The following is a 14983-nucleotide window of genomic DNA, read 5'->3' as shown; positions in this document are numbered from 1 at the left end:
TCTTGGGTTCCTAGCTAGGACGCCTGGATAGACAGTGGAGCCACCAGCTGAGACAGATAATTCCAGAGAAAGAACAGTTTCAAATACTTTGACATCCAGGCCAAGAAACTGTGGAAGGGCAAACGAAGATCCTGAGCTGTGTGGTCTCACTTGTCATTCAAACCTCATTTCCAAGCCACAGTGGTTTGACAATTTCTTTAATAACACGGAGAAAATGAAATCACACTACAGGGAGCCAGTAACCCATTCTGGAAGAAAGGAATTTGAACATTTCTCTTTTACTGTCCAGGCTGTCTAGATAACATGTAAAGTCACAAATCACTTGGACAAAATTAAAGCCAATGGTGGCAATGAACTCCCAAGTCAGAAGGAGAGAGAGAGAGAGAGAGAGAGAGAGAGAGAACAATATACAACCAATAGTATTTTCTTGCTAGCAAAAAGGAAAGAAACTAAAGTTGTAAGATTCATCCATTTTTATTTTTCAATGAGTTAGTTACCCCCAAACTTAAAATATATCTTTCAAATGCATCTCTTCTTTCCCACCATGAATGCCCAATTTCAAGCATCTTACCTTATAATAAATATGCAAATTGACCGCACCTTCGCTACGCCCAAGCCACGCCCACCAACCAAGCCACGCCCACCAACCACACCCACCAGGAAACCGTTGCAGGGACGTTGGGGTGTGGCGGAGCCCAAGGCCGGGAAAGCCTCAGGCGGAGCCTGCACGGATCGCAGGAAACCACTGGGGGTCGGCTCCTGCGATCCGTAGCAGGGATATTGGGTGCGGCTGAGCCCAAGGCCACCGCCCGGGGCCAAGCCCCGACCCTGAAAGAAGGCAGAAGGCGGTGGCCACAGCCAAGGCCTGGGTCCCCCGTGCCGGCAGAAAACTGGTGCAGGCAGCCAGGTGAATGAAGGTCTATTGCACGAATCTTTGTGCAAACGGGCTACTAGTCTAAATATAACAGTGACTCAAAACAGTAATCAGTTCTCCAATGAGGGAAGCACAACAATGGACCTACAACATTGAAGGACAGAAATGCCAACAACCCTTGAAGCATGTCTGTCACCCATTCCTCTCTGTGCCAGAAGGAAGGGAAGCACCCTCATTCCGAGACAGGCATATTTTACATAGGAATGCCAGTCCTTTTTTTTTTTTATCCTTATCTGAGGACATTTTCATTGATTTTTAGAGAGAGGGAAAGGGGAAAGAGGGACAGGGAGGGAGAGAGAAACATCGATGTGAGAGAGAAACATTGGTGGGCCTCCTCCAGCAGGTGCTATGACTGGGGCTGGGGATTGAACCAGCAACCCAGGTAATGCCCTTACCTGAAATCGAACCCACAGCCCTTCGGTGCATAGAATGACGCTCCCACCAACTGAGCCACACCAGCCAGGGCGCCAGTCCTTTTAGTAGTTCACTGAGGAAGTTACACATTGCAGATTCCTTATTAAACATGACTTGTACTAAGGTCATAAGGCTAAGAAATAGTCAGTAGAGAAAACAGGCAATATTTTCATTGTAATGCACCAATTTAAAGTACTGTCTACACCTGATTGTATGCCTACAAATTCAATTTTATTGATTCATGTGTCTCTCTGCAAAGCAGTGAGAATCATTTTCTCTAAGATGAAACATTTTATAGTTTATTTATTTGTAGACTTTACAATACACAATGCATCTGTAAAAAAGTGTCATAAGCTATACTGTAAGCATGCTGCCCTTGAAGAGAAAAGAAAAACATAAAAAGCTACTATAATATCTGGGAACCTACCCCTTCCTCCCTTAAAAAGTCAGTACTGGCTGAATTCCTGTCTGTCACTGACCAACCAGCAGCTCAATGAAATAGTTTAATCTGGAAATCCTGACCAAATGATACTGGCACTCCCAGGTCTAAATGTGGATGTTGTAGAGAATCAGTAGCTCACACCCTTGGGGGTGGCACACGATGGCCCATGGGCCACTGGCAAACAGCTACACCTCTGTTTATATACTGTCCTGGCTGCTTTTGCACTATCTCAGAGCCCGAAAGTCCTGCAACGCGTCAACTGTTTACTCTCTGGCCCTTTATAGAGCAAGTCTGCTGGCCCCGATTTCCATGAATCCCTGCAGCACTTGAGAAAGGTTGTATTTACCATTTCAAACCTGCCAGCTCAGTTAATCCTATCAGCAGTCTTAAAGACCTCATTTTACAGGTCCCTCCCTCAAATATAAACATGAAGTAGAAATAATTTAGGAAATCTTTGACACTGTTTCTTAGGACATGAAATAGCATCACATAGGAGCTATGTGTCTGAGAAATAGGACATCTGGGGCTTCCAGACATATGAGCCCAAACTGGATTCTGGATTGTGCATTTTCCAAAGCATTATTTTCAGGTATGAGAATATTTTCACCTTCAGTAAGGGCATTTTTATTGACGCAGATGCATAGTGAGCCCGGACAGCATCATTCTCAAGGCCTCCCGGAGGCCCAACCGATGAGAATGGTTGGCGAGCTACCCTCACCCTAAACCTCGGGGAACCATTAGCAGAGAGAGAGAAGTGTCTCCCTCACTCTTCTGGTGATGAAACAGTAGTCCTCTGCCATCAGAATGCCAGACCGCCTGGCAGTACCTACCGGCCTCATCTCTGAAGGCTTGGTTTTTAGCTCAATTTTTGTCAAACAAAGATTTTCTTCATTATCTTATACATTCAGAAATGTTTTCATTTCTGGCTCATCTCACACTGGCAACATTCCCTTCTTTAGATTCCTTCCGATCTCCCCCCAAAAGGAAAACAGTGGGACAAATATAGACTGCTTCAAGATAAAGCCAGAGTAAAGACGTTGGGTGAGGGGTGGAGGATGGGTACAGAGACCTGCAGCTAAAGAATGAAGGACAGGAAGGAGCAAGGAGCGGCCAGCAGCAGGAGGAGACAGAAGAAAGGCTGGGGGCCCAGGACACACCAATGTCAGGCAGGCGACCCAAACTTCACCAATCCTCAGAGGTGTCTTAGGATTTCTGATGCCACTGGCAACTGGAAGTACCCACAGCTCTTCTGCTGCTTTCTAATTTTTCCATTTTCCCAGGCTCCACTCTGACCAGATGAATAAAATTTATCAAACATCTACCATGCGTGGAGCCATCCTCATCTTCCTAACACATCAGATTCTGGGTCCTACAGACAGTGACCAGAGCATCCATCTAGATCAGTGATGGAGAACCTATGACACACGTGTCAGCACTGACACGCGTAGCCATTTCTGATGACACGCGGCCACTCAGGCGGCCGCATGCCGAGGATGAAACATTTGCTGCTCCTGAGGATGAAACATTTGCAAAATAATGTTTTTTCCTCAAAGTGGCACACTACCCGAGTTATGCTCAGTTTTTTGGCAAAGTTTGACACACCAAGCTCAAAAGGTTGCCCATCACTGGTCTAGATGGATAAGAATGAGGGCAAGAAGGCCTACGATGCTCCTCCGCTCTCTGTCAAACCCCTGGCAGAACCAAGGCTCTGTGGTGATTCCTACATATCCATGCGTCAGAATCGAGGCAAAGGAGCGGATTCTGAATGAGGGATTCTGGCTCACGTGACATCAGGGATCAGCATGGCAATGCGGCCTGTCTACTTCATCCCTTCATTTACCAAAACTGCAAAGACGCAAAAACCAGTTTATATGGGAATATTTGGAAACTGACCAGATATTCCCTGCATTCTCCATTAGCCTTTTATGTTGGTTCACAATCATTTTCTAACTATCCATCATTAGGGCACTGGCTATGCTCAGCAGGCCGTGGGGCCTGATGCAGACATGCTGGCCCTAGGCACTAACAACCTCTGGGAAACCTGGTGGCCCAAATGGTGTTCCCTCTATGACTGACATTTTAAGAGGATGTTGCATGCATCCAAACATTCAAAAACCAGGAGGTAAACACAAATATATAAGATGTGTGTGGTTGTTACAGAATTGGAAGAGGTTTTCATTTGGGAGGAGAGGGTTAATATTCTTTAACATCATTTCAGGGTTTGGGGGAGGGAAGGAGTCCAATCAGAATAAAGAGTCTGAGAGTTAGGTTCTCTGGGGCTCTCTCTCAGGAGTAATTGCATAAGCTCCTCGGTGCAGGGATTGGAAGACAAATACTTCTGGGCTCCCAGGCCATTAGTGTAGATGTGATTCTCAGCAACACCCTGGGTAGCTAGGGCTGCTCAATTAGGCCTCCACAGATTTGCAAGGAGCCTGCAGAGCATGAACACTGTCCCAGCAGAGAGGAAGGTGCTCGGCCCAGCCTAAGTGGGAGAGGGTGCTGCAGGGAAGGTGGGACAGAGAGCAGCTATGCAAGCCAAAGGCCACCCAGTGAGGGGTCAAAGCCAAAGGCCACCCAGTGCAGGGGTCAAAGCCAAATTCCCGCTCCTCCCCCTCAGGGCCATGTCAGTCGGGAAAGCAGCCACATGGTCCCAGGAGGTGTGGGGTCTCCAGCTCCATAGAAAAGGCATATCCAGCAGACACCTCTGGCCACGTGACCACGCATGGACGCAGGCCCAGTGTGTCTACATTGCTGAGATTTTCCAGAAACCTGGGAATATGGGTATTTCATATGAAATCTCCTAAATGTTGGCTCAAGATTTCTGTTTTAGGGCTCCATGGGCCAAATAAACACCTGTCAGTTCAGTCTAGTTTCTAGGGATCCACAGTTTGCCAACTCTGGCCTCAGGGTGTCTCAGAAGTGCTCCCAACTTGGTGAGGGACTCTCAGGTGTCGAGGGTTCTCTATTAGTCAAAGGAGACTTATTCTGTGCGACGTTTTCAAAAAAGGGTGAGGAAAAACCCACAACTTCTAATCCTTTGGTAGAAAAAGTAAATTAATATTTAAAATTGACATGTATGTAGTGGATAGCCAAAACATCACCTCACCCACTTCTTGTTGGGGGGAATATAACTTAACAGTGAAGGGAACAGACAGACCCCACATTAACCCAGGGGTCAAGTTCAGCACCACTGATTAAGGGACAACCAGACATTGTGTTCCTCCTGAGCAGACAGCATCCCCATTCCCGTCCCCAGTGTTTAAACTGAATTTGATCAAGGCTTCAGATCCAACTTGAAATATACAGGAACCCCAGGAGAAACGAGAGCACATTACAGGAAACCACAAGAAACAAATCAGATGTGATGAGTGAGACAACCTACTGACAGTTCAACATCATGTAAAAGGGGAAGACAACTGCTCTAGATTAACAGGGTCTTAAGAGACCTACCAACTAAATGCAATACAAGATTCTCAATTGAATTCACATTTAAACAGTCCAATTGTAAAAGGCATTTTAGGGGCAGTTGGGGAAACTCAGATAATGGGCTGGGTAATAGAGTCCATTACGCCATTATTGGTCATTTAGTGAAAATTGTATTGTGGTTATATAGGAATATCTTCTTGTTTTTGTAGAGATGCAGGCTGAAGTATTTAGGGGCTAAATGTCATAATGTCTGTAATTCATTTTTGAATACTTCAGCAAGAAAAAAAAGATGAAGCAAATGCAGCAAAATGTTAACAACTGAAATCTAGATGACAGGATGGAGGCGAGCTGGTGCCACGGAGCCAAGCTGGTGCCACGGAGCCATTGCCTCGCGGTGTGCCGCCTCCATCAGCCTCCATCGCTCACTACAGAGGGACTTTTTGCTTCGTCCCTCCAATGCCCTTGAGGCCTTGTGTGTTTTAAATTTCAAATCACACAGCTGCCAAAAGAAAAAATGATAGCAACCCAACCAGGTATAATTTGATGCTAAAAAACCAACATACAAAATAAAGAAGCAACTGTGAAGTGAGCGCCCTGGAAACTTCTGCATGAAATTCTAGAGTTGGTGAGTCGTAGCCAGCCTTGCTCAATGTGAAAGAGCAGCTTAACTGTCGCAAATGCATTCATTCTAAGTCACCTCAAATGAAGGCTGCTCATAATTCAGGAAAATGGGGGGGGGGGGGGGGTTGTGTCAAAAACTTGTATTAAAATGACCCTATTCAGTTTAGGCACAAGATTAAACGTCTTGAGATACAAGCATAACTGAAAAAGAATAAAGCTTGAAATTCAAACAGATATTCTAAGTTAAAAAACAAATTTTTAAGTCTTACTTAACGAAGTACAGCGATTCTAAATCTAATGCCTGATGACACAGTTCTAAGAACTTGGTCAGCTGCCATCAAATGCAATGGCCAGTTCTTTAAGTCTGTGTAAAAAAATAAAACCTAGTCATCAAATCTCAGGTTTTAGAAGGACCCGCACAGTCATCTAGACCAACAGCCCATCCAAGGCTAGACTTTTGTCATTCAAGAACAGTATTAACCTACCACTGGAAAGAACACTGATACGTCTGGATCTTTCCGTTCCAGCACTCACTGTAGAGCTGTTTCTTCTCGGGCGGATGACAATCCTTCTGAACCTCAATACTCTCACCTAGAAAAGGGAGGAGAGTACCCTCTTCACAGAGCTTGGGCGGCATCAGTGACACTGTCACGTTCCCTCCTGTGCCAGCTGTCCTGGAAGCACTCCAAATAGCCTGGAAGTAACTTGTACTCCTGCCTCGCTCGATTCCCAGCTCCATAACGTACTAGAGGCATAGACTTTACAACATAGCTATAGCTAATCTTTCATATCTCAGTTTCCTTATGGGCAAAGTGGGGAGAACAATAGTACCTGCTGCATAAAACAGTTGGCAGAATCAAATGAGCTCCTGCGTAAATAGCTCAAACCATGCCGGGCACATCGATGCACTCAATAAACATGACCCCCTCCTTCTCACACCCCATTTTAAGAAAGCGTACTCTAAGGAAAATAGATAGAAGATCCTCAAAACATTAAAAATAGAATTACCTTATGTCCCAGCAATTCCATTTCTGGGTATTTATTTGAAAAATCCAAAACATTAATTTGAAAAGATATATAGAGTGTCCCCAAAAATGTATTCACATACTTTGAATAATTATAAAGGCAGTGTTTATTAAAATACATTTCATTTTCAAAACTGAGCTATCAGCTATTACAGTGTGTATACATTTTTGAGACACGCTGTATGCACCTCTATGTTCATTACAGCATTATTTACAATAGCCAAGATATGAAAGCAACCTAAGTTATTTATCGTTAGATGAATGGATAAAAAAGATATTGTATATATACACAATGTAATATTATTCAGCCATCACAAAGGAATAAAATCTTGCCATCTCCAACAACATAGATGAACCTAGAAAGTATTATGCTAAGTCACACAGAGAAAGACAAATACCATATGATTTCACTTATAGGTAGAATCTAAAAAAAAAAAATAATAACTCATAGATACAGAAAAACTAATGGTTATCAGATGGGAAGTGGGTTGGGGAGCTGGGTGAAAAAGTTATTAAAAGTACAAATTGGTAGTCACAACATAGTCACAGGGATGTAAAGTACAGTGCAGGGAATATAGTCAATAATCTACACTAATAAAAGAGAAATATGCAAATTGACCATACCTTTGCGATGCCCACCAGCCAATCAGGAGTGAGTATGCAAATTAACCCAACAAAGATGGAGGGTTAATTTGCATACACAAGTGCTGAGCGGCCGGGGGGCAGGACAGGACGCTTGCCTCGTCGCAGACGTTCTGTACCGCCCCAGCAGCTCCGGGCCTCTGGGCAGCGTGGGAAGGTGGAAAGGAGGCTCCGGGCAGGAGGAAGGCAGAAAGGCAGCTCAGGCCGGAGCAAAGGCGATGCCCGCAGCCAGGGGAAGGAAGGCCCATTCTTTCACGAATCTTCGTGCATTGGGCCTCTAGTACTGTAATAGTTATGTATGGTGTCAGATGGGAACTAGACTTACTGGAGTGAATACTTCCTAAGTTACATAATTGTCTAATCACAATGTTGTACATCTGAAACTAATATAATATTGTAGGTCAACTATAATTTTAAAATGTTTTAAAGAAAGAAAGCATGATTCACTTATCCCAAACTGTATAACTCTTTGTGGCCAAACACCAGGACTCATCCCTGCCACAATAGAACATGTCTAAAAGGTTCCCCCATAAGTCCAGATGTCTTGCTGACCCTGCCCATAACTGCCAGTGAGGTTCCTGACCAAGGCCTCACTTCCCCTGTGTGCAATGACAGCCGAGCTGACCAGGGGTCTTGACCTTCCACTGCAGCCACAGCCAGGCCTCAGGCACCCAGTGGAGAAGTTTCTGATTGCACCATCAGAAGAGAGCGTGTTCCTTCTGTGGGGTTTGACATCGTAATTTTGCACAGACATCAGCATCCATTGGAGATCACCTGCACCTGCCATTCTACTGACTCCCTGAATCTTTTGCTCTTGCTATCACCTCCCTTTCCCGTGCTCACCTTTTATGTCCTAGGCAGGCCTCCTTCCCTGGTCTGCAGGGAGCCTTTGTGAGAATTAAAGAGAGCCCAGGATGGCAGGGTGTGGGTGAGGGAGATGCCTGATAAGCTAATGGCACCTCCGTGAGAATTAGGAAGAGTGGCCTTTCCTCAGCTGGCAACCCTGTGCCACAGCCCCTCTCCCTCCTAATTAGATTGTACTTATTGAATTCAAGGCCATTTACTGGGAAACTGCCAGGTGCCAAGATCTCTGGGCTTATGGACAGGAATAAGAAGGGCTGTAGCCTCTGAGCCAACCAACTCTGCTAAGGCGGGGGCTGAAGGGAGGAGGAGGAAGCTCACGGAGCCACCACAGCCCAAGGACCAGAGTTGTTTTGTCCGCTCAGGCTGGATTTGATGGGGGCAGGTGGTGGGGAGCTCAGGAGGGGTGCTGCCTGCCACCTGCACTGGCCCATGAGTGAGTCATGCCAGAAAGGATGTGAGGAGACTCCATGCCGAGGGGAAAACATAAGCAAAGGCGACATGGCAGATTTAGAGAATGGTGAGTTTTCAGTGCCGGGGCAGGAAAAGGAGAGAGGCCTTCTGTGTCAGGCTGAGGCCCCAAAACCAGAGGGTCACTACAGGGGACAGTGCAGGGCACTTGCAGATGATCCAGTGCTGTAATGAGGGGACTGCAGCAGCAGCCACCCTGCGCTCGTAGTGAAACCCCAGAGGATATCCAATGTGAAAAGGACGCAGCCAGGGCAGGGGCAAGTCACTGTTCTGGCACTCCCAGCTTATGTGCCCCGGGCCAGCAGCAACCTTTCTGGACTTAACCAGTTAACTGCCACGTGTCCAAAACGGAAACCATCCCCACACACCACGATATTTTGAATTGAATTTAAAAAATCCGCCACTTGCGTCTATAGATGCTTATGGCATACAAAGGGTTAAGCTTTGTCAACCAGAGGACAGGAAAGCTGGACTGGGACATCTAATGTCTCTTCTATGTCTGAAGTTCAAAAGGTCTTTGTTCTTCAAAATCTAGTTCCAATCCTGTCCCCAGTGGCTCTAACCTCACTCTGCTACCAGTTTAACACGTAACGCAACACATTGCAGAGGGCCAACAGGAACAAAAAGATCCCACATGAATATCGGGTGCAAAACTCTAAATAAAAAAAGCTGAGACACCAGAAAGATCGGCTGTTTCCCTGCCAGAAGTCACCAAATGCCTCCAAATTACCAAATCTCTTCATTCAGACTGTCTATGCCAATGAATTATGCAGGTTTCTTAGGAACAGAATGACACTTGCATTCTTCCCTAAACTAGGAATATTTTTTAAGTAATATATTAAAATAAGCACAGACTTATTCCCAAACTGTATTTTTCCACTGCAAAAAACCAGAAACTTCAGAATCAATTTCCTCATGAAGTCAACCCATAGGAAGGACTAGCCTGCTGACCACCGTTGTGGTACAAGGTCTAGGCCCTGGCACAAACTGTGGTCCCTGGACCAGCGCTTCAGCATCCCTGACTCGATCAGAATTGGCAGGGGTACCCAGCAATCTCTGTTGGATGAAGGCCTCCAGGTGATCCTGCTGCCTGAACCAGAACAGTGCTGAAGGTTAGCAAGCCAAAAAACACTACAAAATAAAGTCAACATACCTGGCTCCAAAGATGTCTTTTTTGGCGAGATCAATTCCAGAAACAACCTTCACTCTCAGAACACGCGATTCTCCCTGTTGGAGGGGGAAAAACAAAATTAAAATAATGGACTTCAATGGATCGCACTCTCACCCAATATGCAGTCAAGGATTCCTCTTCAGGCCAGAACTGAAATACAGAGCAAACCAATTCAAGCATAGGCTGCTGCTCCCTACACTGAAGTTCAAAAAGCTACATTCCAGCTCAAAATTCTGATGACCCTAGCAATTCAGAGCATCTAGATGAACTGAGCACAAGTTTGATTCAAACTAGGTCATGCAGATCAATTATGTTTGCACTGATAGGAAGGATTTCCCAGTTGTGCCAAGAATACAACCGTACACATGAAACCACCTAGATAAATGCCCAAATGCAACAAGGTACCATAAATTTAGTAAATAATCCCTCCTTTGGGGTGTGTGTATTTGTATGAGTGGCCTGAGATAGAAAGGAATTTCATGTGGAAAAATAGTTCTTCAACATTATGGTTTCAGAATGTCAGTGCTGGCAAGCAAACAGAATTCCTCAGTTCCAGTAAAAAGACCATCCTAAATGGAAATCTTCCCAAATCATCTCAGAAATCACTCATTCATTCATCTGCTTATTCATGCATTCATTCCAACATTTTCCAAGCAGCTCCTATGCATCTGGCATTGAGCTAGACCTTGAAATACAGGCACGAACATGCTTGTGATCTGCTCAGTGACAAGAAGACCAACGGCGCAGGACCCTGTGATGACACCTGCCAAAGGGCGTGGGTGGGAGAAGTAGTTAAGGTTAAGACATTCAGAAAAGATAGGCATGCTCAGAAGGAGGTGGCAGGCAGAAGTCCAGGATAACTCTCAGGTTTCTAGTTTGGGTCACTACTAGTAAGTGTTAACAAAAATTAAAATAGAGGGTTAAGTTGAATTCAAGGAGCCTATGAAACAACCAGTTGGAAAAAAATAAATGAATAAGTTGATAAATGAGAGAGATGTCTAGTCTGGGATAGACCTGGGAGTTATTCATGCAGAGTTGGTAGTTACAACTAGAAGTCAGTGGAAAGTTATCAAAAAAGAGTAGGGGCGGGGGGGGGGGGGGGGCGCTAGAGATGAAGCCCTTTGGGACACAAGCACTAACGAGGAAGAGAGAAGTACTATGAAATTCATCTACCCTGAAAACCTAGGCAGGAAAAGAAAACCTAAATGATTATGTAGATCATATCATGTGAAAGGGAATAAAAGCAGAAAAGGAGAAATAAAACATGAAGAGACCAGGAGACTGAAGCTTTGTCAATCAGCCACCGGATCAAACAGGCCTAGGTGCCATCAGACCCAGCGCAATATCATTTACGTCCCAGGATTCTTCCAGCCATTCAACCACTCTCCCACCATCCAGCCTGACACAAGGCTGCTCACACACAGACACAGCTGGGCACCAGTGTGGTTCAGAGAAGCTTCTCAACCTGTGTGCGCTTACGATCACTTGCGAACGAGGCCTGCACTCACGTCTGACAGGATGGAATGTGTTTGGCAGCCTTCACGAAAGGATTAAGACAAGTCAGGAATCACTACTACACATCAGAGTGTCCCCCAGTGTTTATCAAAGCCCCGGGGCCTGTGCTCCTCCCTCTGTCCCTGTAACTGCCGGAGTGACTGCCTTGGCCTTGCTCTTACACACTCACCTCACGGGCCCTTGTTAAGGATTCCTTCTCAGCACAGATGTTATTGAGGGTAATATCTGGCTCTGTTCTGTCTCTCACAGCAGGCATCTCCCATGGTCAACTCAGTCAAGGAGTGTCACCGTGAAAGTATTTTTCACACATCCATCCCAGTGTGGCAACACTCCTGCGTAGGGTTCATGGCACACCTGGGAAACGTTTACAGCCCACTAGTGTCACAGCACATAAACTGAGAACCATGGGTTAAAATGAAATCCTTGCCTGCCAGCTAAGGGGTTGAAGACTTTACTTGAGATGCAGTGAGGAATCATTCAGAAGAAGAAATGGAGGACAGGGAGTGGATTGTCTCCGTCTCCCTGCTAAGCGGTAACTCCTGATAACCGACTCAGGCCGAGCAGCGGGTCAGTTTCCACACCTAGCCTTGCACTTGGGACTAATTTGGGGGAGAAAAAGAAGGGACTGCGTTTAGGATGGAAACTGAGATGTAGTCACCAGTCACATCAGAAAACAAGAATTCTGGTAAGAAGCGATCTCTTTGTCTTGTAACCCTTGGAATTCTCAGGAATCCTGGGCAGTGTCCTACACTTCACACAAACTGGGTAGGGGCTCGACTGAACCTTGTCTGGGTTTGAAGGAATAGGATAAGCCCAGCTGATACCTGGTCGCCTTAGGTTCGCATTAACGTTGGGTGAATGTTCTTATATTGGGTCGATGGAGCTACTTTCCAAAGGCATACATTTTAAAATCAGCAAACATTAATAAATGAATAAAAAATAAATGTAAGTAAAGGGATAACTAAAATGTTTACGGAAACTGATTTACTCATTTAGTAAGCATGAGCACCAGTTCTAATATCTAGGGATACAATACGGAGAAAACACCTCACCCTACCCGTCCCACATCCTAGTGTTACTGAGAGTGCATTATATAAGAGCGCTCAACTATATCAGCAAACAAGTCAGGAGAATCTGCAGGCCACATGGAACTATAGAATGGTAATAATTTTAAGTGCTTTATTGAGCACTTAAACTTTTGTACACACACCCTTTCACTAAACAAATCCTCACTTAGGAATCAATCCTAAGAAAATAAGCACAGATATGTACTAAACACAAACCAAAAATACTAGCTAAAAGGACAGTCCCCACAGCATTTTTTTAAGTGAAAGAAATCTAAAAATCCCGCTAAAGTGGACAACTAATTGTTTATAGCAATTCAGTGCAATGGGCTACAGTATATAATCATTAGAAATATGTGTGAATCTGCAACAACCTTCATTCATTCCACAAGTATTTACTAACTTCCCACCGTTGTGTGCCACACTCATGACCTGGGGGGTACGGATGTGAACAAGATGGAGTTCCAGCCTCGAGGAACCCACAATCTAGAAGACAGACTGACAGAATATAAATACACAACACAAACAAACAAGCAGGGTAATTTCTGAGACTGGTAAGTGCTTTGATGACAGTTAAATATAAGCAACTAAGTAGAGGGAAAGGGGTGGCTATTTATAACTGGTGGTCAGAAAAGACCTCTTTGGAGAAGGGACATTTGAGCTGAAGTCTGAAGGAGATAAAGGGTAGTCAGGGGGAGGGCAGGTCATGCAGGGGTGCCAGCAAGTCCCAAGGCCTGGGGGGGAGCAAGCATGGCACGGTGGAGCCAGAGATGCGAGGCCTGCCTCACTTGATAGAGGGTGGGCATTATTCCAACACACCCCCTCTCCGCAATGCCCCCTTGGGAAGTTTCAAGTAGGGGAGTGACAAAATTTGAAGTTTTTGAAAGACCACTTTGGGTTTTTGGGAGAATGGACTCTTAGGGAATAAAAACAGAGGAGGGAGACCAATTAAAAGGAGATCTGGCAAGAGATGGTAAGCTTTGCATAGGATAGAGGTGTGATTAGATTTAGCATACAAAGAAATGTTTGAAATAAACTATATGGTTAAAACAAAAGTTTCCAACGATTTCTATAAATGAGTTTAGAGACCAGCAAGTTGTTCAACAAGATGTCTCCCTTTTCCATGTAAACCCACAACTAAACTACATTTCCCAGCATTCCTTACAGTCATGTGACTACGTTCTGGCCAATAGGACATAGACAGAAATGATGTGGGCATTTTCCAGACCAGTCTATAGACCCCTCCCACTCACCATCCTTCATTCTCTCCCCATCCTCCAGCTCAATGAAGAAGATCCTGGAGCCCAAGGAGTGAAAACTCCAGGAAGGGAGTGAGTAGAACAGAGCATCCCCCCACCCTACCTGCTCCCTCCACCATCACCTACTGACTCTGCCCAGACAGTGAGCTGAAAATAGACTTGTACTGTTTATTCCCACTGAAAACTGTTAACTTATCATAGCCAACATAATCTCATTTTGAAATAAATATCAATTACCTGCACAGAAAAAGACCCAGAAAGGATGATGTCAATAGCAATTACCTCTGGGTAATGGATAACTTCTTTTTGCTTACCTGCTTTTTTCCTTCAGAAACATTATTTTTGTTTGGGAAAGAAATTTTTGTAGAAACTTCAGAAAATACAGACGAAAAAAAGAACAAATTAAAATCACAGGTTTAGAAATCCAGGCTTTGTATTTTTAAAATGAATAAACCTTTTCATGAGAAAAACAAACCTACAAGTTATATTTTAGCCAACTCACAAAGGTATAGAGCTATATATTCAGAAGACGTGAACAGGGTTCTCTTATATAACTGTAGGCAATAGCTTGGAGATGAAAGGGAGAGAGAGAGAGGCTTTATTGAGCACTTACTATTTAAAAGCATCTGTTGCAGGAAATTTACTTCTCTCTGAAGTAAAGGGCAGGGAGCAGGAAAGAGAATGTTACTCTATAAAAATAGTTTTTATAAATGGGGTTCAGACATACAGCAAAAACGTCTTATCTTTATTTCCTCCAAATAACAAGCTTGCATACAGATAAGCAGCCATCGTCATTCTGTAAGGAAACACATGACCAGGTGTGTGACTAATTGGTGTGGGCCCCAAGCCGAGCAACTGTATTTTCTGAAGCATTTTATTACTTTCATAAAACCTACAGATGACATTTTGGTCCCTAGTTATGAGTCCAGGAGATAAATATTTAACTAAGGTGGCTTATGACACTGGAAATATTATTCGGAGATAGAATGTACAACACAGAGAAAGCACAGCACAGAAGAGGTGAGGCTGAATGACCACAGGCATCCTCATGATTTCAGTGTCTCTTGCTGTTACTATGACTCCGTTGTGTACTGTTACTGAGTAACAGGGATGATCCTATGCACCTGACATGTGCTTT

General features: G+C 44.5%; 1 protein-coding gene across 1 annotated transcript in view; it reads right to left on the bottom strand.

Annotated features, from left to right (window-relative positions):
• Nucleotides 1-14983, bottom strand: part of NEDD4L (NEDD4 like E3 ubiquitin protein ligase) — a 304025-nt gene that overhangs the window by 191016 nt on the left and 98026 nt on the right. Inside the window, exon 2 of the mRNA XM_054724513.1 lies at nt 9990-10063. Coding sequence (XP_054580488.1) covers nt 9990-10063 — 74 coding nt within the window. The remainder of the gene's footprint in view (nt 1-9989; nt 10064-14983) is intronic.

The sequence above is a fragment of the Eptesicus fuscus genome, chromosome 12 (genome assembly GCF_027574615.1).
Source record: "Eptesicus fuscus isolate TK198812 chromosome 12, DD_ASM_mEF_20220401, whole genome shotgun sequence".
Lineage (NCBI taxonomy): Eukaryota > Metazoa > Chordata > Mammalia > Chiroptera > Vespertilionidae > Eptesicus > Eptesicus fuscus.
The sequence above is the reverse complement of the archived record's forward strand: the minus strand, read 5'-3'. Positions and strand labels throughout refer to the sequence as shown.